General features: G+C 39.3%; 1 protein-coding gene across 8 annotated transcripts in view; it reads left to right on the forward strand.

Moving 5' to 3' along the window:
• The window catches only part of MTA3 (metastasis associated 1 family member 3), a 160,043-nt gene that overhangs the window by 84,627 nt on the left and 52,063 nt on the right, over positions 1 to 23,353 (forward strand). For all 8 annotated transcript variants that reach the window (XR_005832830.1, XM_040623148.1, XM_040623149.1 and 5 more), the window contains 2 exons: positions 6,377 to 6,479; positions 9,736 to 9,835. Coding sequence is in view for 7 of the 8 variants with exons in the window: in XM_040623148.1 (XP_040479082.1) it covers positions 6,377 to 6,479; positions 9,736 to 9,835 (203 nt within the window). In the remaining variant the exon portion in view is untranslated. The remainder of the gene's footprint in view (positions 1 to 6,376; positions 6,480 to 9,735; positions 9,836 to 23,353) is intronic.

The following is a 23,353-nucleotide window of genomic DNA, read 5'->3' on the forward strand; positions in this document are numbered from 1 at the left end:
GGAATGATTCTTAACAGCTTGTGGCATTTGGGGAGTTATCTGACAAAGGCATACTTTATATTTAGAAAATGTGATTAAATGTTCATTAATGTAATAGATCTTTCATAGTTCTTTAACAAGTATTAATTACCTTTAACATAGTGTTTCTGCTGGCAGTCTTCTGGGTGGGTGGTTTATAAACTTTATTTAGGTAATAGAATACTTTCTCCTAATGAAACACTACACAGCATGACCTTAAATAAAATAAGAAAAGCCAGGTTGTTGTGGGTGAGGTAGGAGAGAAGGTCCCATTGGATCTCTCAAGATATCCCCGTGAACCTTAGGATTGACAGAAGGACACACTGAAGTCCGCTGTTTGGTACTCCACTCCTAGAGTCCTGTCTCTTCATCACACAGAATTGCCAGAGAAGCCGTACAAGTTAGAAGTGCATAGGACGAAGTCCCTTTGCAACATAGCGTAACAATGGGGCTCCACTGTATTCTCTTTGCTTCTTCCCATTTTTTAGATTTTTTTAAAAAAGATTTTTATTTCTTTCTTTGACAGAGAGAGAGGCAGCGAGAGAGGGAACACGAGTGCGGGGAGTGGGAGAGGGAAAGCAAGCTTCCCACTGAGCAGGGAGCCCGATGTGGGGCTCGATCCCAGAACGCTGGGATCATGACCTGAGCTGCAGGCAGATGCTTAACGACTGAGCCACCCAGGTGCCCCCCCATTTTTTAGATTTTAAAATTACTTTATTGCAAATAATAGGAATTGTGGTAGAAAGTGCAAGTATACTGAAATGGTAGAAAGTGCAAGTATACTGAAAACAAACAGGCGTAGTCCCTCAGATCATCCCTCCTTGCCCACTGTCAAACATTGTTACTAATTTAATATGTTCTCCCTGTTTGTTACATAACTATTCTATTGAGATCCATGAAATTATATTCAGTGTTTTGTTGTGTGATAGATCCAAGTTTATCTGTCTCTTATTATATGTTTCATAGTAGGGTAAGTGTCCCCTCTTTGTTCCTTAAAATTTCTTGTGTGTGTGGCAGGGTGGGGAGGTGTCTCATCTCAGAGATTTTTTCCTGACTGTTGAATTTTTTTTTTTTTTAAGATTTTATTTATTTATTTGACAGAGAGCAGGAAAACACAAGCAGGGGGAGCAGCAGAGGGAGATGGAGAAGCAGGTTCCTCTCTGAGCAGGGAGCCCAACACGGGGCTTGATCCCAGGGCCCTGAGATCATGACCTGAGCCAAAGGCAGTCACCTAACCAACTGAGCCACCCAGGTGCCCCTGACTGTTGACTTTTTTTTATCAGTTAGTCAACATTCTTCCTTCCCAGATTTCATTAGAATTCTGATTGAAATTGTATTAATATTTTCTATTACTTTGGGAGGTAACGGGTCATTTCATAATATTGAGTCTGTTTCTGTGGGTCTGCGTGGGTCTGTTTTGAGGTTTTTATTGTGTCTCACTGGTTTGGTAATGTTCTAGTAACTCACTGTTTTAATTATAGCAGCTTTGTAGTGTGTGGTAATATCTGGTGAGGCTAATTCTCCTTTTATTTTTCCAAATAAACTTCATTATCAGCTTGAATCTTCCTTACTATGTTTATTGGAGTTTCAGTTAATTTTTAAGTTAATTTAGGGAGAACAGACTTTTGATGGTTTTGAAAAATCTTAATTAGAAATGAGGGATGTCTTTGTTCAAGGCTACTTTTGGGTCTTGTGGTTTTGTTTTGTTTTTCTTAATATAGATTTAGTCATATAGATTTTATACATTTCTTGTTAAGTTTATTTTTAAGTTTATAATTTGTTAGCTGTAAGTATTCATCTTTAACAAAGAAAAACACCATATTTTTCATCATAAATGAAGAAGTCACTTTGGATTCTTATTTCAGCCTAAAGCATTTGGCATATCCAACATGTTCCATTTCACTTGTAATCAGGCAACTAACTAGATGCAAGATTTAAAGAACCCCCTTCCTTTTTTGTAATTAATGTATTTTCAGGGGAGAAGCGTGTAGGGTGGCAAATAGGTCACCAGCAGTTAAACCACTCTTGAGAAACATGGACATTACGTCATTGAAACTCCGATCGTAGCTAGTACCTGTTTGCAGGGAAATTAAATAGTAGAAAATGTCATACTCAAGAACAGATACTTAGGACTTGCTGCAGTCTGGGTTTACTAACCCTTTTGATGCTCTTGAGTGGGTACATTTTGACCAGTGGCCAGATTCTGATTTGCACTGGCATGGGCCATAGAACTTGAGTTAATACCTTGAGTAGGCAGCAGCATCGCACCATGCCAGAGTGTATTACAGGCTTGCTTTGTTTGTAGATGTGTCTCGATGGAGTCTAAGACATTGTGGCATTTGTCTTGCTAGCGAATACATCTTTTTGTAGCTTCAGAATTTTTAAATTCACTTATGGCTCCCCACCAGCTAACAAACTCTTGAGCTCTGGAAAGATCGGTATGTAGTTTGCAAAGGAAGGTGAAAGTTTCTTTGAGATTTTAAATCTTGTATTGAGTTTGAATAACCACCTAAAGAACTTGCCATTGAAAAAGATGTGCTGGTGGGAGTTTTGAATTATTTATTCACTGTATTATTTCATTGTAATACTGAAATTTTAAGAAAAATCTATTTACATATTAAATTAAAATTTGTAACTGCTAAAAAGTATTATAACATTAAATTAATAAACTAAAATGACTGGATTTATGGATTTGGGTAAAACCTGGCAGTAATCTGTTTAGCTGAGTAACCTGTGGAAAGCTAACCCCGCGAAGTCCCCATTATCTCCTCTTTAACGATGGTGTATGTGATGATCCGATAAAGTAATTCCTGTAAAGCATTTCTCGTAGCACCTGACTGTCCTTGTTCACTGTTGCAGCTGCCTCTCCCCTGGCCCCCACTGCCTGCTGCTACTAATTACATAACTGTTGTGGATACTTGGGGATTTGGGGAGTTATCTGTCTTTGAGAATTAAAGAATTAGTATAGCCTCTTCAGCTACAGTATGTGCTCTTGAAACTTGGATTAGTTCATGTGCAGTTGATAAATAGGGAAATAATCATTATAGTGTGGAAGTTGGGTCAGTGTATAGGAGACTTCTCCCAGCAATCAGGGAAGCAAGTATTCTTACAGGTAAAGAGAGTTGAAGAGAAAAAAGATGGAAATTCTACAAGAAGTGCTTTCCTTTAGTGCAGGTAGTGGCTGGTTTAGTGGCCTCAAAATCGGTGGCACTTTCCACTATGGTAAAACTATATGGGGAAGCTTAAGAGTTAAGATGAAGGGAGGTTTGAAGACATTTCACCCAGTGTTAAAAAGAAACCCTACACCCTGTTTTTTTTTTTAATTTTGTAGAAACCGTATACAGTGACCTACATCTCAGTGGAAGAAGTGTGAGACCGGGGTTTAAGGAGATATAGGGTCGACCAGCCTTTGGTTTTGTTGCAAGTGGTGGTGGAAACTTGACTGTGCTAGTATTTGTATTAATGATTATTCCTTTTTTTTTTAATACTCTGGTTACCAAGTTTAATAGGTTTTCAAAGTTGTCCCCCCCCCCATAAACCCTATTTTATTTATTTTTTTTAAGAACTCAGAGATTAGGAAGATTTTCATGGGCTGGTGTGGGACTAGATTGGAGTTGTGCAGATTATCATAAATGGAGGTTGGAAGTGAGATTATTACATTGACTAGAATGAACATGACCAGATCATGAAATTAATCTTGGTCCTTTCTGGCTCACACCACAATTACTAAGACCATTCCAAAGATTACTGCTAGCTTAACTGAAAATTTAGTTTTATAGATTCTAAATAGGTTTATAAAAGAGGTTCTTAAAAGGTTTTCCCCTGTGAAAAAGTGATCACACTGTGATACAAATGTAATTAATTATATGGTGAATCCAAAATGGGGAATTCTCATTAGCTGAGTATGGACTGTTTGATATGGAACACTTCTATATTTATTCTTTTGTTGTTGTTGTTGCTGCTATTTTTGTTCTCATCCCATGGTATTGTCTGCATTTTAGGTATTAGTATGAATGCATCCAAGAATGTTTTATTATTGTTTGCAGCAGATTTATTTGAATTCTTATAGTGAATTATATTTCTGCTGTACGCTGCACAATGTGTGGGTGGGACTGAAATGTATCAACTAACTCGAATTTGAAAGTAAAGATCGGTTTTACCATGACATTCTGGAGTATATAGTGTAACGGGCTTAATACTGAATGCATCATCATTTAATCATCTTGATTTCATTTTATCATTATCTTTTTTACCATTTTACCATGACTATTTATCTTAAGTTTTATTATTCAGAGATTACAGGGAAGTCTAAGTGTGTCGTTCTAACCTTCTCCAGTTTCCTGCAGCTTGCACATTTTTGGGGTTTTAACAGGTAATGTTGAATGTCTTGGCTTAGATGGCTGAGAATTGTAATCAAAAACAATGAAAAGTGAAATCCTTTCAGACACTTTAGATCTCTTTGGCCTAGTACTTGCTCTGTTTTGTTGGGGGTGGAGATTGGCTCTGTGGTTACCTGCCTTTGAACAAGGGGCAAGCTGGAAGCCCCACCCTGACAGTGGGGGCTGACTTGGGAGACTGCAGGTGGAAAGGCTGGGTCTGCCGCCCTCCCCCACCCCTTTCTCCTGCTGAGCCTCTGATACCTGCTGGCTCCTCTACCAGGACTGAGCTGAGTAGAGCCTCATAGCCAGTGTTTGTCAGTCACCAGGGATGTTTAGCTAGAGTGTATCAGTCAGTGCAGAGCACTCTGCCTCATGTTATCGATGCAGTGATCAAAAGTAAAACACAGCACACCCAGCCCCCAGCCTAATAAGAAATCCATAGCTGTAAATCAAACTCCCAACTGCCTCCCAAGTCTCTTTTCCTTTACTATCCTTTCTCTGGACATTGCGTCCCTCCTGACGGTTATATCTCCTTGTGAGAGATTTCTAAAACAAAGCATCCTGTTTTATTGTCAGTCTTTTGCTCAGCCCTCACCTCCGCTAGCGTTCCTGCTTCCTGTTCATGCCCGCCCTACCAGTGCACTTCTCAAGACTTGAAATCTGCCCGCTACATAGATCTCTTGGCGCTCTCGTCGCTGTCAGTACCATATTTTGTCTTCATCAGGTAGCTCTGTAAAACCAATCACATACCATTGCTCACTGCGAGATGCGAAGTTTGGTTCTGGTCTTGTCGCCCTCCTACTGAAAAGGCTAGTGCCTCTCATTACCTCCAAATAAAATCTGTGTAGAATCTTCAGTTATATGTTCATAACCCTCTTCTCTTAGTTATCTTCTCCCATTCCTCTTAATGTGCTCTGGACAAAAAGAGCTGCTTTTCTCTCTCTCACATTTGAAAGCCACATGATCTTGCTCACGTTCTCATTTCTTTAAGTCCTGCTCCTTGCCAGTGCACTCAGACCCTTTGGTTCTTTTTCTTTTTTTTTTAATACTTATTTATTTATTTGAGCGAGGGAAAGTGCGAGCAGAGGGAGAGAATATCCAAGCAGACTTGCACTGAGTGTGGAGCCCAGTGCGGGCTTGGTCTCACAATCCTGAGATCTTGGCCTGAGCCGAACCAAGAGTCATTTGCTTAACCAACTGAGCCACCCAGGCACCCCTCAGACCCTTCAGTTCTTAGCAGAAATGCCACCCCCTTTATGACACCATTCACGAACTAGTCTGAAGTGATTTCTCTAATCCTCAGAATCTTACAGCCATTTCCTTCCTTCCTTCCTTCCTTCCTTTCTTCCTTCCTTCCTTCCTCCCTCCCTCTCTTTCTTTCTCTCTCTCTCTCTCTCTCTCTCTCTTTCTTTCTTTCTTTCTTTCTCTTAGGGGGAAGGAGAGGAGGGGCAGAGGGGGAGAGAGGGTCTCAAGCAGACTCCCCACTGAGTACGGTGCCTGACACAGGGCTCCGTCTCACAATCCTGGGATCAAGACCTGAGCCAAAACCAAGAGTCGGACACTTAACTGACTGAGCCACCCAGGCACCCCACTTACAGCCATTTCTGTGTGTCTCTTATGACATCTGTTTCTTTTCGTTTATATCATGGTTACTTACGCGTTAGTTTTAATGTAGTGAAAGTGTCTCATGGCAGGAGTGCTTTCTTTTTGTCTTCATATCCCTCAGTATGAGGCTTGGTGCCGCACACGTGCAGCACGTACTCAGAAAATAAAGGTTATGACTAAATGAAGATCTCATGGTTAGTTTGGTTGTATTATTATCAGTTCACTTTACAAAGTGTTGTCCATTTACCGTCTGAAAGAATGTACCAGAACCACAAACATTGACCTTACATTGTGAATGCTATGGTGATCACAGCCCCGTGTTTGACAGTTGCCTTGTTAAGTAACAAGACTCCATTTCCTTTGTTCTTGGACAGGAGAATCAGATGAGAGGGAACAGTCCAAATTGGAAGTTAAAGTTTGGGATCCAAATAGCCCACTTACAGATCGACAGATTGACCAGTTTTTAGTTGTAGCACGGTAAGTTTGGCACTATTGAGTCAAACAGTATCTTTTCTTTTTAGAAAAGAATTTATAGGTGTATGTATATTCCTTTCCTTGTATTCTACCTTTTCCGTTGGTTGTGTTCTTTTTCTAGTTATGTAAGAAGACCTAATTATGTATCACACCACTTCCTAAATATGTAACCTTTAGTTTTTGTTTGAGAATAGATTTATTAATTTACTAATAAAAATAATAATGCTTCCTGTAAAAATTTGAGCACTAAGGAACAGTATAAATGAAATTCAACACCTGAAATCCCTTATCTTTAATTAGAGCAGTTTCCTCCTTTAGTCTGGACAGGGATTATTCAGGTGTCAGTAATAATGTGCACCTCAAATTCCTCTTACGGTGCTTGCCTATGAGTGGGGCCTATTGCCAAGCATATATATGGTTTTCCTTTGAGAGCTTTAAGTCTGGCTGCCTGAGTGGCTCCCCCCACCACCTACCCCCGCCCCCTTTAAGAAAATGAATGGGACAAAAATTTATTTTTATTTTTCAATTATAAAAGTAAATGATGCTCATGGGGGAATTACTGCAAAGCAGAAGGTAAATGCGATTATCATAGCATTGTAAATAGTGGAAAAATCGATAAGTGAATGAGGCATATTCAGTGGTGGAATATTACAACAATGAAAATGAATGAATTAGAGGGATATATAGCAAAGAGATAAATCTCAAAAATAATATTGAGTGAGGATACACACCGTATGATCACTTATAAAGAGTTTTATAATGTACAAACAATGTCTTATTTCATGAATGGGCATATAGATGCATATGCTTATGTATGTATGTATGAGTTCTGGGAATGTGTATAAGAGGTTCTAAAATTTCTAGTATTTATTTCCTTAAAAAATGGACAAAAAATGGCAAAATATTAGACAGATATAGACATGAATAGAAGGGTCTTCATTATGTTCTCTAATTTTTATCATAACACAAAGGAAAAAAGGGCCTCAGCCCGCCTTTAACACTGTTCATAGTGCCTGTCTCCATGGAAGTCACACATCACGTTGGCGGCTAGGCGCTCAGGCTCCAGCGGCCACACACCTAGCCACTGGTCATCAGATGGACACCTGGAGTACATAGTTGGGGAAGCCAGTCCAGTGGATAGATGAGATTGAAGATTTGGGAGTGGAGATGAATCAGTGGTGGAGACTCTAGACAGGTTACCCAGATCTGGGATTATTTAGTAGACATTGCGATTTCAAGTTTGATTTTCATTGTTTTTTCATTTTCCTCATTGCCAAGGACCATAACATTTCCTTTTTTTCTTAAAGCCAGCATGAGAGACACTAAAGAGATGCACCTGTGCCTTTTTCAATTTTTGTTTAAAAAAAGATCTTCTAAATACAAATTAAGACCATAATCAGATACCATTGCACATCCCACCAGAAGGGTTCAATTTAAAAGAGTGCATTGGAATAGGGGTGGAGCGGCAAGCACTCTCGCGTCATGCTGCTGGGAGTGTGAGTTGGTATGGCCTCTTGGCTGTCAGAGACACAGCCTTTACATTCACTCCTGAATGTATACTCAGCAGACGAGCATACCTACACCTGTGCACCGGAAGATACATATACAGATGGCGTCAATGACACTACCCAGTGTAGCCCCAAACTGGACACAGACGTCCATCAACAGTAGAGCAGGGGTGGGGATGGGGCATCATACAAAGAAATGCTCCATGGCAAGGAACATGAAGGAACACAGGAATGGCCAGTAGCATGCGTGAGTCCCTAAACATATTTTGAACAGAAGAAGCTGGATGTGAAAAGAGTACATAGTATGCGCTTTTATTAAGTTCTCCAATGAGCAAAACTAACCCATGGTGTTAGAGTCCGTTATGGTGGTTCTCTTTCGGGAAGAGGAAGGGAGTACAGATCAGGAAGGAGCACGAGGAGTCTTTTGGGGTTCTGTTGCGTTCTGTTTCTTGCCCTGGGTGTTAGTGACATGAATGGGTTCGCTTTGCAATTACTGCATAGCTGTACAATGTGTGCTTTTGTGCACCTGTGTTATATGTTAATTAGAACATTTAGAAAATTTCTTCCTCAGCCAACATGCTTAAAATACAAGAGAAGGGGAATAGAATGAAACACAGACAACAAGCAGCAAGTTTTGTGTTCATTTCATGCTTTATCTGTGGGAAGGCCTTCTGAATCATTAAGTGAAAAAAATGTTGTAATTGTTTTTTGTTTTGTTTGTTTTAATGGAAATCTGTTATATCTTGAGCCCTCATAGGAAGAGGTTGCTACAATTGATGATAACTCATTTCAAGGAAAAAAATGTCATTGGGATTCACAATTTGGGTATAAAAAAGTAGAGCTTGTTTTGCAGTAATTGTCAAACTCTGCAGCTTATTTACTTCCCATTTTTTTTTTTTTTAGCACAGTTCAATACCAAATTGTTTACTCCATGGATTTCATAATAGGTCTTTCCCTCCTTCTTTATGGCACACAGATCACTTTTTCTCCATTTCCTTATAATGACCCATATATAGTAAATTGGCTTGTCAATGCCTAAATCTTACAGAAAATAACTTTTTATCTGATACTTGATTCCCAAACATCCACGAACTTGTTTGACTTTTTGTTTCTTCTCTCTTTCCTTTATTTTTTCTCCGTAGCACATGTCCACCTGACAGCTACGTTTGTTATTTACCTATGTAAATTTACCGGTCTTCCTGTGTAAAGAAAAGTATTGCCCAAGATGAGCCCCAGCCATAAAGACCAGGGAAAATAGTCCTCTGCAGCCTGTTTAGAGGATTACCTCTTGGAGGCTGATACACTCAGGAATGACAAGTTTCTGAGATTGCTAGATGCAGGCAGAGGTTGGTTCCATCCATGTGCCATCCCCTATCTCTGAAGTGGCCGAGGCAAATTGCCTGGTGCGGTCCACTCCAGGAGATCGTCCCTGAATGACCGCACCATGGGCAAGAAGGCAACGAGTCCGCCTGCCGCGGAAAGGAACTGTAGCAGAGACGAATGTGTAGAGCTCTTCTTGGCCTGCGCTGTTCTTTGCACAGGAAGAAACTGGGACATCTCACCCTAGGCCCAACATGCGTTGGAGACAAGGCTGAGACTCACACTCAGACCTCAGCTTGCGGCCCCTAGATCCTCACCTCCGACTTTTACAATTTGCATGCACTACCCAATGCATGGTTTTGTTTTGTTTTTTTAAACATAGAAAAAATAACAGTCTTAACGTTTCCTCTTTGTTTTGGTGGCTTATTCAGTGCTGTGGGGACATTCGCTCGAGCCCTTGATTGCAGCAGTTCTGTGAGGCAGCCGAGTCTGCATATGAGCGCAGCTGCAGCGTCGCGAGACATCACCCTGGTAAGATGCTTTTTGAAATTTAGGGGTTATTATTTCCTCTGCTACTTCAGTTTTAAAGCCAGTACCGCATGTTGTAGATGGGAGCGATTTCTGGTGAAAGAACTTTCTGGGTCTTCGCCCTGCTGACTGCTAGGTTGATTTGGCTCACCTGATTGGTTAACTGGGGATAGGGTGTCCCATTCCGAAGTCCCCTCTTGTGTTTGTGAGCTGAGACAAATAAGAATGACTGTTGATGGAGTAGCTATGAAATGGGAGAAGAATATTCCGGGGAAGACAATTTAACATTCTGACCCATCTTCACTTGTATGCTTTTTTTCTTGTAGTCTGTCTATGGACTTAAATCGTTGTACATCGTATATAATGCTTTACAGGGCTTTTTTCGTGGACGTGACGACCTCTTAAAACTGTTGCTATAGGAGTTATTTGGTTGTCATGTCATTATTCAGTATCAATAAAGTTTTCGTGTCTGTTCATTAGAAAGAGGTTCTGGTTCTGTACTTCATTTCATTACATGATGGTTGCTTCTTCTAAGACTATTTCCTTTTTTTGCTTTCATGATCAAGAGAAATTTACCATATTTGGGTTATAGCACTAATGCCTGCTGTGGCCAGGCATTGAGCTTGGCGCTTGCCTTCTTTCTCTGCACCCTCCAGCAAAGTGGACCTGCAGGTTTTTGCCAGTTCGAGTTACTCTGTATTTGACTACCACAGCCCTTTGAGACAAGCATAGTAGGATGCCTGTTTTACAGATGAAAAAACCAAGGCTTGGCGAGCTTAAATTATTTGACCAATAGCCATTACATGTAATAAAGGTTTCCTTTTTTTTTTTTTTCCTCACAATACCATGGCTCTTTACAACCAGTTTATTAATGTAGATCTTCTTGCTTCTGCAGTTCCCTGAGACCGTTTATTAATGCTGGTTACATCATCACTCAGGACACTACATTATGCATCCTGCCTCTTCTGAATACTAGTTTCTGGTGACTTTCTTTGAAGTCATCACTGTGCTCTGTTGATGATGACCACAAATGCAGGTCTTGCCCAGAATATGCAGAAAAAATGTGAGCAATAATTTTTCTGGTCCTGTTAAATTGATCATTCAGAGATTTATAGTATAAACTTAAATACATCTTCCAATCCTGTCTTCCTTTCAGTTCTTCAGACCATAATCGCTACCAAATAAAATGCCCAGAAGTCCTAAAAACGTCTCCCTTCAAAATACATCCAAAACCTGACCACTCCTCTTTGTCTCAAGTTCTTCAGTGCTAATCCAAACCTTCACACTTAGAGTACTGATGTTCAGTACCCCGTCACAGGTTTTCCCAGGTCTACTCCTACAAGTTTCAGGTCTGTTCTCTGATGGAATGGAATACAGTGATAGGTTTTACTACTTTCTGGTTATATTCCAATTTGAAATGCCATAATAATATAAAAACAACAGTAATATAAAAACTCATACTGGAATGCACATCAAATTTGTTTCTTACACTATAGATGATGGTGAAAGCATGAATACTCTGAATATTCTGTAGCCATATGCAGCCCCTTTATGCTTTCTCAGAGACTGGACTGTTGTTTATAGGAGCGCGTTTTGTTTTCTCCATTGGTACATTAATATTTTATATAAAAGTTTAGGGGTTTCAAAATAGGTTTGTATTTTGTTTCTTAGAAATTGTAGAGTACTTTACTGAAGGAGCGAGGGTACAAGTGTCACATTTGTAAAAACCTTCAAAATCCTGTCACTAGATATTTCTGTGAACCAGATCTGTATGGAATCTAATCACCACTTGTATTTTTTTTCCTGTTCAAGGAGATTTTTCCCCCAATTCTAAAATCAGTGTATGCTTTCTTGAAAAATTGTCAAATTTAATACAGAGGCAGCCAAAAAGAAAAGTCTTGTTCTCATTACCCAGAGTAGAATTTTCTTACCATTTTGTAATATTTCCTTTCGGCCACTCTTTGTGCATTATAAACAGTAATAGCAGCAAATTACGGAATAGTACAGAGGATAATGTAATAAAACTCCACATAATGCCAGCTAAAACAAATGCTAGTATTTTAGTTCTTTGGATTAAAGAAAATTTCAACCATTATACTGTTGAGTCCCTAGTTCTGTTCTGCACCCTCCCTCCATACCTCTGATGCCCATCACCCCTGCTTCCTGTCAAGAGGCAGCCACTGTAACAGATCTGCTATGTATCTAGTCTGTGTTTTTCTAGTTTCACTGTGTATTTGTGTGTCTGAAAACAACATAAAGATTGTTTTGCATGTGTTTCAATTTACTCTGTGACATTTTGCTATTTGCTTGTTCTTGACATCTAGCTATGTTAATAAACACATACCCAGTTCACTCATTGTAGCTACAGGGTAGTATTTGTAGTTCTCCTTCATGGACTACGACACCACATTATTTATGTATTCTCTTAACGATGAACATCTGGCGTGCTTTAAAAACACTTTTCATTTGCTACTACCCATAATGCTGCTTTGAAAATTCCAGCACATATCCTTTGTGAGCATGTATGCGAGCTTTCTGCCATAACGTGAATTGGAATAGTTATTCATAGTGATTCATAGGGCTGCACTCACTTTGAATTTGACCAAATGCAGCCAAGTTATTCTGCACACTAAAATAGAAATTTATAATCCCACAAGCAGTCAGTGAATGTTTTTCTTTCCTCATCCATTTTCTTATATTGTCTTCAACTTTGTGTATTTTCAGGCTAAAATTTTTTACTAACCTGATGCTTATCTCATTTTAATGTGTTTCTTACTTAGTAAGGTTAAGCAGGTTTTCATATGCTTATTGGCTCTTGAGGGTTTTTCTTCTTTGTCTTTTAGATTCATATCCTTTGTCCATTCTTCACTTGCATTATTTTACTTTTTTCTAATAGTTTTAAAATGTTATTCATATTCAAGACTATAAATACATCTGGAGTTTATTTTTAAGACTGGAATGAGGTATAGGAGTCTCATTGTGCTTTTTTCCCCTATGGAAAATAAACATTCCAACACCTTTTATTGAATTGGTTGTTTCCTCATGATTTTGTAATGCTTCTCCTCTCTCATTTCAGGGTTTTAGATATGGTCAGGTCTGCTTCTGGATTTGTTACCTCTTCTCTTCTGTTTTGTGGATCTGTCTGTCCCTGCGCAAGTACCACATTATAAAAAAGCTGATAAGTCCCACGTGAACTCTTTTGTTAACGCATAGTGGAAGTCATTTAAATGGGAGTTTTGTACTTTGCCTCCTCCCACCATGTTTTCCCTAACAATATAAAATGAACACTCTTTCATATCATCATCGTAAGAATTGGAAGGTTTTTTTTTTTAAATGTTGCACGACTGTGCTTGTATGGACAAACTCGTTGCTTATATAGCCAGTCTCTTGTGGTTTAACACTGTTCTTCTGCGAGAATGCTTTTCAGATCCTCAGTGCAGATGCTCTCCTGGTCGTAGTGCAGGAGGTTCCCTCTCCCCTGTCTGAGGAGTGAGGCGGGCAGGCCTGCTCTTGAGAAAGTACAGAGCTCCGTGACAGGGGGGCTGGTTTGCCTGGAGGTAGGTGTGAACAGGTGAAGAGCTGGTGCGTGGGCTCTGGGATCCTGCGCCAGCGACTCTCTGCTTCCCACTGGTGGTGCCTGGTGGCACAGCGGGCAAATTTTTTTTCGGAGAGAGCAGTTTTTTGGATTCAGTATTGGTTTCTGTCCGTGAAGGCTGTTTGTAAAAGAAGCGTTTTAAAGAGAGCACAACCGATGTACCTTAATTAGTCTAAACACCATTCTGTGTGTATCTTTCCCAGTCCTGGCCTGCATACTCCTAGGCGGGGGCTTTTCACACGCTCCAGTGTTCTCATTTCTTCTGTTTTGTCTCCTTTGGTATTTAGCAGTTGGGAAGCCACTTCTGTATTACATCTAGTATCTTAAATTGTTTACTACTCTGTTACTTTTTAAAGCAGAAGTGTACTCAGAGGCCCAGGGAATTGTGTTTTGTCATGTTTGTACAGCTGGTTTCAGAGATAGGGTTTGACCTGTGCTTGACTCTGAGGAATTCTCTCTCCCGAATTACCTCTTCTCTCTCGCTGTCGTTAAAATGGCGTGGGTTTAAAAATCTGTATTACTGTCTGTCTTGGATTACGCAGCACCAAAGATCTGCTCTTTTGTCTGCAGCATTAAAATGCTTTGGTGTCCTGCTCTAACTACTCCAGGTTCAGCTTTACTTGGAGTTTTTCTATATGTTGTTCTTGGGTTGAGATTATTTTCAGTGCCATAAAATTGACATCTTTCAGAAGTCACAAAAGCAGGAAGAAAAAGGTGCTCTTTGTTATTTCAGATGTTGTGACCTGCACCTTTAATCCTGTTTGCCCAGTGGTATCATGCCTTCTACTTTGATGTTAACATATAAGATCCTGGGGCATTACTATAGAAGTGAGAGGGAGTGGCTGCATATTGATTAATTATATGTTGATAACATGAGCTTTACAGATTGTTTTCCCAAAAGAGCATATGAAAAACTGGTAAGTTGTTTTGTGCCATTAAATGAAAATTAGATTCATCATTCAGTCGAATTTGAGAGTCAGATTCTTACTTTTTCTGTCATTGTTTTCAGGTCTGTATAGATATAGAGTTAGTACCTGTGTCCATCAGGTGACCAGACTGAGTATCTGTACACCTCTCACTGCAGAGAGGGCAGAGTTCTAGAACTACAGGACCTCAGGGGGCCTGTTCTACGTGATTTTCTTTATGGTTTTTCCTGTAAGGACTGCAGTTAGCTTTCAGCATTCCTAATCCGAAGCATCTGTTTATCCTAGATTCTGTATGCTACTTGTCGAGTCACCAGTAATGTTTTGGGAGGAGGTAATTAAGCTGCCTGCAGATCGCTAGGTCTGACACCCTTGTTTTGAGTTCTGTTAAAATCATAGCTAGACTGAATTTCAAACACTGCTTTAAGATACATGGTAAGATTTATAATTGTTAAAAAATTAACGTTGTCGTGGAGGCTTTATAGATTTCACCCTCGTTTCATTAAAATGTAAAGTGTAGGGGCGCCTGGGTGGCGCAGTCGTTAAGCGTCTGCCTTCGGCTCAGGGCGTGATCCCAGCGTTCCGGGATCGAGCCCCACATCAGGCTCCTCCACTAGGAGCCTGCTTCTTCCTCTCCCACTCCCCCTGCTTGTGTTCCCTCTCTCGCTGGCTGTCTCTCTCTGTCAAATAAATAAATAAAATCTTAAAAAAAAAATGTAAAGTGTACTTTGTGCAATATGCAAAGAAAGAAATGAAATCAGTTTACAACCTGCATTGACCTCTCTTCTCCCCTTTGTGGAAACAGAATTCCTTAAAACAAAGTAAACCGAGAGGTGGTCAGTAAGTGGTAGTTGGTGGAAGGCCTAGACCACCAGAGGTGGTCAGTAAGTGGTAGTTGGTGGTCTGCACCCTGTGGGTGGAGGGGCAGAATGCCACGTGCATTGGTAGGGAGCCTCGGTCTCGGAGAACAGGTAATCATATAGGTACTAGATTTCTCATTTCCTTGGACCCTGAGGACTAAAGCAAGCTGGAGGACAGGATCTGAGAAAAAGAGTTTTTTGAGTGTTCAGAGCCTAGAAATCTTCAAGGTTAGATCATATTAAAGATAATAGTGAAGTAACTTATATAAAGATTCATATTTAATTAGTGACAGAATCAGGACTAGAGACAGGTTCTGTGATGCGGAGTCTGGTTCTGAGAAAGGTCAGTCTGTGTTGATTTTGTAAGAAGGACACTGCATCCTGGAACATCTCTAGTTCTCCTATCTGATCTTTTTAAAATGCGGTTCTGATTTTGCTGTCTCCTATCTTACATCCTTTTAGTGGCTTTTAATTGCTTTCAGGGTGAAAACCCAGATCCTTGAAACAGTCAAAAAGAAAAACAAAATAACAAAAAAACCAAAAAAAAAAAAACCAAAACCAAAACCAAAACCAAAACAAACCCAAACCAACAAACAAACAAAAAAACCTGTGGGGTTTTGCCTGGCCCCTCTCTCCAGTCCCTTGCCCTGACACTTTGTGTCCTCTGGGACCCAGCCAGGCTGTAGCCGTCCTTTGGTTCCATGGTCTGTCTCCCGCCACAGGATCTCTGCCACTTCACTGCCCTTTGCCTGGATGCTCTCACAGCCCCACCTTCACTCTTCATCTTTCTTCCTGTCTTGCCTAATGCATCCGTCTAAGGCAGGTTCCTTCGTGATGTGCTCATGTGGAGAACCAGCCACATTCCTCCATGTTAGTTGTTTGTAATTAAACACTTATTTTTGCGATTATCTCATTAACGTGTGTCTCGCTGTCTTCTTCCCATTCCTTACATATCAGCTTGTGGCAGTCATTAGTATAGTGACTGCATCCTCATTATCTTCAGTGTTGAGTTCCCAGCACCAAGTGTAGTTCTTGGTTGATATCCTAGGTGTTCGGTAAATATCTGAGAATGAATAAATTAGTTTCTATCTCTGCAACATAAGACAATAGGCTTTATTAAAGTAGGTCATTGGAGTATGTTATTTCTGTTAAATGTTACTTAGCATTTTAATAAATCTTTACTGACTGCATCTCTTTGCTGAGAGTGATTATAAATTTGAATTCTAGCCTCATTGTGTCACCAGAGCTGAACATACACAGTCTAAAGACCAGGAATTATGGAAAGTTTTAGGCAATGGATATACTTGTTTAAAACCCGTGGTCAAGTAGGCACAATGTAAAATTTGCCATTTGAACCAGGTTTAAGTGTACTGTTCTCTGGCACGAAGCATTCACATTGTCGTGCAGTCATCACCGGCGTCCATCTCCAGAATGTTTTCATCTTCCCCACCTGAAACTCTGTACTCATTAACTAACAGCTCCCTATTCCCCCGCCCTTGGCAGCCACCATTCTGCTTTCTGTTGCTGTGATTTTGACTATTCTAGGTACTTTGTTTAAATGGAACCATATGGTATTTGCCCTTCTGTAACTTGCTTATTTCACTTAGCATAGTGTCTTCAGGTTCTTCTGTATTGTATTATGTCACCATTTCCTTCCTTTTTAAGGCTGCATAATATTTTATCATGCTCATTCTTCCATCAGTAGAAACTTGGGTTGCTTCTACCTTTTGGCTATTGTGAATAATACTGCTGTGAACGTGGGGGTACAAACGGATACACTTTTATGATTCTACGGGCTTTTCCCCCTGGATGTATAGCTTATGATCCATTTAGTCTTATGCAAGTTACTTAACCTACCTGGCCTGAGTTTCCTCATCTGCATTGGGAATAATAGTGGTATAAAACCTACCTGTCCTGCTTCAGGGGGTTATCTACTGACAAGAGGGTAAACAGACACACCTCTATAAATTGCAGATGTATGTGTCCAAGCAGTGGCTCTCCAGAGCATGCCTTGGGGCAGTTTCTCCTGGGCTCCTGAATTCTCTGAGGGGCATAGAACTCTATGAAATTGGCTACCCCAGTTGGGTGGAAGATAAGTGATTTATTTATTGCTATGGCACAAGTCTTACTGAGCTTCCATCAACATTCCAGAAGAAATTACTTTGAATAGTTGATGCACCTTCGTTTAAGGTAATATTCACAAATACTGGGGTCTTCTGACTCTTGAGGCTGAGTTCTCACTGGGAGAGGGAGTGTATGATGCCTCAGTGTCCTGAATAAGATCTCTGGCACCCTCCTTCCAGCCTCTGGAAAAGTCTATATCTGAGTTACCGTATGGCATTAATTTGAGAATTAAATGAGGTAATACTTGGAAATCATTTAGAACAGTGTCTGCACAGTGAGGGCTCAGTAATACTAGTTGTTTGTTGAGATGATAACAATGATACATTTCCCCCCAATTTTGTTGAGTCTCATTTACTTTCTTTTGATTATAGCATTATCAATTGTCTAAAAGGGCTTTTGTCATGCCATATTTACTGTCATTGTAGTAGATTATCAAGTTTGAATATGGTCATTAGATTATGATCGATCATACATTTTCATATAATTATTTTGTTTTGTTTTGTTTTGTTCTGAGAGTGAGTGTGTGCGTGCACCAGGGCGGGGGGTGAAAGGGGCAGAAGGAGAGGGAAAAGCAGACTCCCCACTGAACATAGAGCCAGATGTGGGGCTTGGTCTCAGGACCCCGGGATCATAACCTGAGCCGAAGTCAGGCACTTGACCCACTGAGCCACCTAAATGCCCCATTTTAATATAATTGTTACAAGGAAATTATATGATTTAATGTTCTTCCCCTTTAAACAAGCTATAATTTTTACAATAAAAGTTTTCCCAGCAAGAAGAACATGGAAAAAATGATTGACTTTCCTGAAAAGAGAAAGTCGACACAACCAATAGTAATTTTATTCTTCAGATATTAAGTCTATAAAAAATGCTAGCCATTAATCATGTACTTTGTTCTCTTTGTTTGTGAGTCCTGTTGAAATCACATATTCGCTTAGGGCCTTGAGAGTGCTGGGAATTTGAGGGTGGTTTGCAGATCACAGTTATTACAACATATCAAGGAACTGTACTCAGCAGAATATATAAATCTTCATTTTTTTTAAGAGTTATTTATTTATTTTGGGGGGGCGCAGGGGGAGGGGCAGAGGTAGAGGGGGAGAGAGTCCTAAGCAGACTCTGCACTAAGCTCGGAGCCCAATGTGGGCTTCGATCTCACGACCCTGAGATCACAACCTGAGCTGAAACCAAGAGACAGTCGCTTAGCTGACTGAGCCACCCAGGTGCCCCTAGAATATATAAATCTTTAGATTAACATTTTACGTATTACTTTACATCAGAAATGTAGTCTTCAAAATGAATAGAAAATTGATTGAGAATTCCTATAATTTTTTTTAAACTCAGTTTCCTTAAACTTTAGAGTACTATCCATGTTTCCAAGGCTGTAAATTAGAATTAAAACTAATAAGACTACCACTGCAGTAAGAAATATGAAATATGAAATTATTCTTCCTTCTATATATATCATTAAGGCAGGAAAGAACGTTATATAGTACTGTTATCTAATCTAGAGGCTTTAATGAGATTTTCTAGTTGTTCCAGTTATGTTCTTTATAACAAAAGAAAAAAATTCTTCTGGTCCAAAATCGACTTGAGAATCATTTATTGCCTTTAGTTGTCATACTGCTTTAATTTCCTCCAGTCCTGAACAGTTCCTCATTCTTTGTCTTTCGTGACCATGGCATTTTGAAAGTACAAGCCATTTATTTTGCAGAATGTCCCTTAGTTTGGGTTGTGGTTATAATTTGATATAATTAGAATAAGTTTTTATGCTACTTAAGTCCATTTTGATCATTTAAATCAGGAGATTTTTTATTTTACCCTAAATTTTTAAATTTATCAATGTAATTTTTCATCGTATTCTTTATTAGAATAATTTGCTAAGTCCCCAGTTATAACTAGCTTTTCATCCTGTTGTTGTTTATATGTGTCATTTCCCATTTTTTTCTTGATAGTTTTGCCAGATTTTTCTTTTTTATTGTCTAAAAGAATGAGATTTTAGTTCAGTTGATTTTTTTTTTATTGTATGTTTTCTATTTAGTTTTTTTTTTCCTGTTTATTATTTTCTTCCTTCTACTTTTCTTTGGGTTTACTCTGATATTCCTATTCCAGCTTTTTAAGACTGACTTTAGCCCATGAACTTTGTCTACTTTTCCATCATCAATATTTAAAAGACTGTAAATGTACCTCTGTATCTACTATGCTTTTATATGTAGTCTTTTTTATTATCATTTGGTTCTAAGTATTTCTTAATTTACTTTATAATTTTGCATTTAATTGTGAGTTAATTTCCAAGGAAATGAGGTTCATAAATTTATCTTAATTGCCCTGGGGGTTGTGCTCAGAGAACATGTATGATACCAGTTCTTTTAATATATTGTGATTTCCTTCAGGGCCTGGAACATGATCCTCCATAGGTTTTTGCTCCCCAGGTCTTACCCAATTTTACCTCGGCCTAGTAAAAAGGAAACTTTCTGTTTTTGTCCGTTCTGCTGTGTGGCAGTCTAGAAAATTCCTTCAAGATCAAAGCTCAAGTCGGTGTGGGAGCTTTCCTGTCCTACTTCTTCCTGAATTAGTTTAGCGTCCCCTTGCCTTCACTGGTTGTTCTTCAGTGTCCTCACACAGTTGTTAGGTATTTGTCTGGTTTGTGTCTAAAATCAGAGCCTGGGAGGGGAGGGGGAGAATTCCTAGTTCTGCTCACACAAATGACATTTAGGGCCCTGGGGTTACTGTGGCCCTGCCACCCCATAGCTGTCTTGGGATAATAATCAGAAGGTACAACTGCACACAAGGACGTGGCTCAGGGTATCTTGTAGATTGATTTGAGTAAATGACAACTTAAGTCTTAACAAATTTGATGATGAATGAGGTATTTTGATTTGAGTACTGGGCACTGAAGCAGAAATTGAGAATGGATGGCATACTTCTCTTTTATATATAAAATGTTTTGCCTTGATCATGGTTTACAGTTTATACTCATAAGAGTTTATATTCACCTTCTGCTTAGAAAAAAACCATATGCTCATTAATTTTTAAATAGATTTGGTGTTCTGAATGCTATAATTTGTGCTGGAGGTATACATGTCAAGTTTTTATAAAATGCTAACTGAGCAAATCAATAGTTAGGATTGAATATATATGTGTATCAGTTAGCTGTTGCCAAAATAATGCTACATGTTACAGGCTGGGTTTCTGAGAAACAGACTCTAAGATGGAGATTTTTATGTAGGAAGTTTATTAGGTGTCAACACCTGTGGAAGAGAAGGGAAGGAAGCAGGATTGAACAGAGGAAGAAGGTGGGCTATGGTACAGTATGAATGAAGGCCTCAGCCAACTCCATGGATACTTCGAAAGGTTGTCCCAAATCAGGGTGACAGGCAGGACCTTTATATTCTTGCATCATTGGGTGAAGACTGCCCCAAGAAGAGGGCATGACCTTGGGTGATGAATCTTTCTTAAATTGAGATCATACCAGAGATGACAGCTGAGGGCTATCTGCTCACAGCACATCTAGCATGGAGTAAATAAGTTCTTTATTCTCAAAAGGGAAAACACAGTATTTATTACACTGCCCAGTCTGTCAGTGGCTTATAACAGCAAGCATTAACTCTTACGTACTCGTGTGCAGATTGCCTAGGATTTGGTTGAACTAGACTGGGCTACTTCAGGTGCCAGGATGAGTCCAGATCTGCTCCATGTAGATCTCATCCTTGGGTGAAAAAAGCCAGTAGCTCAAGAGGGCAAGTCCAGACATGGAAACACATGTCAAGGCTCTATTATGTCACATATCTTGAACGTCTTCCTTGCCAGTCAGGTCACATGGCCAGGCGCAGTATCCGTGGAGTAGAAGAATACTCTCCTGTTGAGGTCCAGGGGAGGGAGGGAGGATTTGCTGAATAATAATCTAGTCTACCACAGTGTGATTCTACTTAATGAACAAAAAATGAGAATTTCACTGCCAAGATTTCATTGTCAGTCTTTCTCCTAAAATACTTCTGTTTGTCATCTCCATCTGTTATGAATGAGATGAAATGTGACAACACCTTCACCACTATTTGGCAGAGAGAACAGCTTGTGCTGAGTTCTTATGATTTTTTAAATTTAGATTTGAATGGGTCTTGTGTGTATCTGTATCTCTATTGAAAACATGGTATCTTTGCAAAGTATTTATCAAAGAGGGAAGACTTCCAGTTTTTTTACATTTAGTCTTTAAATTCTTTGTCTTTAAAATTGAGGTATACATACAGTGAAGTGTATTAAGTACACTTAGGTACATAGCTTATAAACTTTTATATATGTATACATTCATGTAATTACCACCCAGATCTGGATAAAGAACACTACCAGAATCCCATTGGTTCCCTCATGCCTTTCCTCAGTCAGTGATCGCCCCCCTTCCCCCTGCTTCTGAGGTAATCATTATTTTGACTTCTCTTACCATTGAGTGTTACTTTTCTCCAAATTCATCTAAATGGAATCAGCCACGGGCGCCTGGATGGCTCATTTGATTAAGCGACCAACTCTTGGTTTCTGCTTAGGTCATGATCTCAGGGTCCTGGAATCAAGTCCTGTGTAGGGCTTCACATTCAGTGAGGAGTCAACTTGAGATCTTCTCCCGCTCGCGCGTATACTCACTCTCTCTCTAAAATAAATAAATCTTAAAAAGAAAATAAATGGAATCAGCCGGTGTATTCTTTTGTATTTGTAGCTCTTGGAAATTTTACTATCTTATTAATAAACCACAAGTCATATGTCAAACTCCCATGTCTTAGCCTAATTCTGAGAGTCTTCACTTGATGTTGTCTCAGTCTGTGTTTCACTTATAGTTCTATAGGGTAAGATCGGACTGTATAAAAGTCCTGAAGGAGCCACCTATGTGTGTCAGAAAGATGGAGTTAATATGGACTCCTAGCACATAATGTTATCCTTTGGTTTCCTTTGTGAAGTTGGTCGTCGATGTCAATGAAATTATTCCCTAGGAATTCCACGCTGCATATGTCTGATGGGATGTTTATTTTCTACACAGACCGATCACGATGATGCTCTCCTCTGGGCTGTGTTTCAAAAGTGGGCTTTAGGGGTTTCATAGCCTCCAGTCAGCTATGAGTTGGACCCATTCTTTCCATTTGATTTGTGGCAGAGCAAGAGTTAGTCTTCTGAAAGCAGATGCTTATTACTTCAGTGTTCAGTAACACTCTGTAAAGAAAAGAACCTTTAAAACAATCTAATCACTTCACATTTTGGTCATAATCACTTATAAAGGCTATGATATTACTTTGGTTCTTTGAAACCTTATTAGATAATAGACTCTCGTTTTAAAAAATGCCTATAAGAAAAGCCTTTTCATTCATCTCACATGAACAAAAGACTGAAAATCCTTTCATGCTTTGAGTGGCTGGTATAATATCAGCTGAGAAAAACTCATTTAATTGTGCGACTTTTGGTTTCAGAGCACCTGTTAATTATAAAAATTACTTCTACCTCCTGAGGAATCTCAGCGGCACAGTTAATTTGTGTAATTATTGATTTTGAATACCATTGAATCTTTTTCGGTTTTGTTACCCATCGTAATTTAGTTTCAAAAGTAATTGTTTATAGTAATATATTATTAATTGAAGGGATCCCTAAATGCTATTGGACTTTGTTTTCACTTTCGTAGATCAGTTATCTGGAAACAGTAATTTCAGGGACTATGTAAATGTGTTTAGCATTTTACAGTAAGTAGAGTTAAACTGTTGAATCTGTCCAGTGAAGTTAGCTAGAAAAGTGAAGTTCAGTTGATTCTGAAGTTTGCAGAGCACAGGCAAAGAATAAAGATCAATTCTAACATTTTTGTAACCCTTGCTGCAGAAAGGTGGGAAGAAATTCTCTTGAAAATTGAAGTTATTATTCCATGATTGTGACACATAACAGCAAAAGACTATACATGGTCAGTGGTCTTAGCTGTGATTGTAACTAGGGAATAATGAAATTCCTGCTTTCTTTTGTTTTGTGGAATCCAGTGATTTATTTAAGAGCGATG

The sequence above is a fragment of the Ursus maritimus genome, unplaced genomic scaffold, assembly GCF_017311325.1.
Source record: "Ursus maritimus isolate PB19 unplaced genomic scaffold, ASM1731132v1 scaffold_6, whole genome shotgun sequence".
NCBI lineage: Eukaryota > Metazoa > Chordata > Mammalia > Carnivora > Ursidae > Ursus > Ursus maritimus.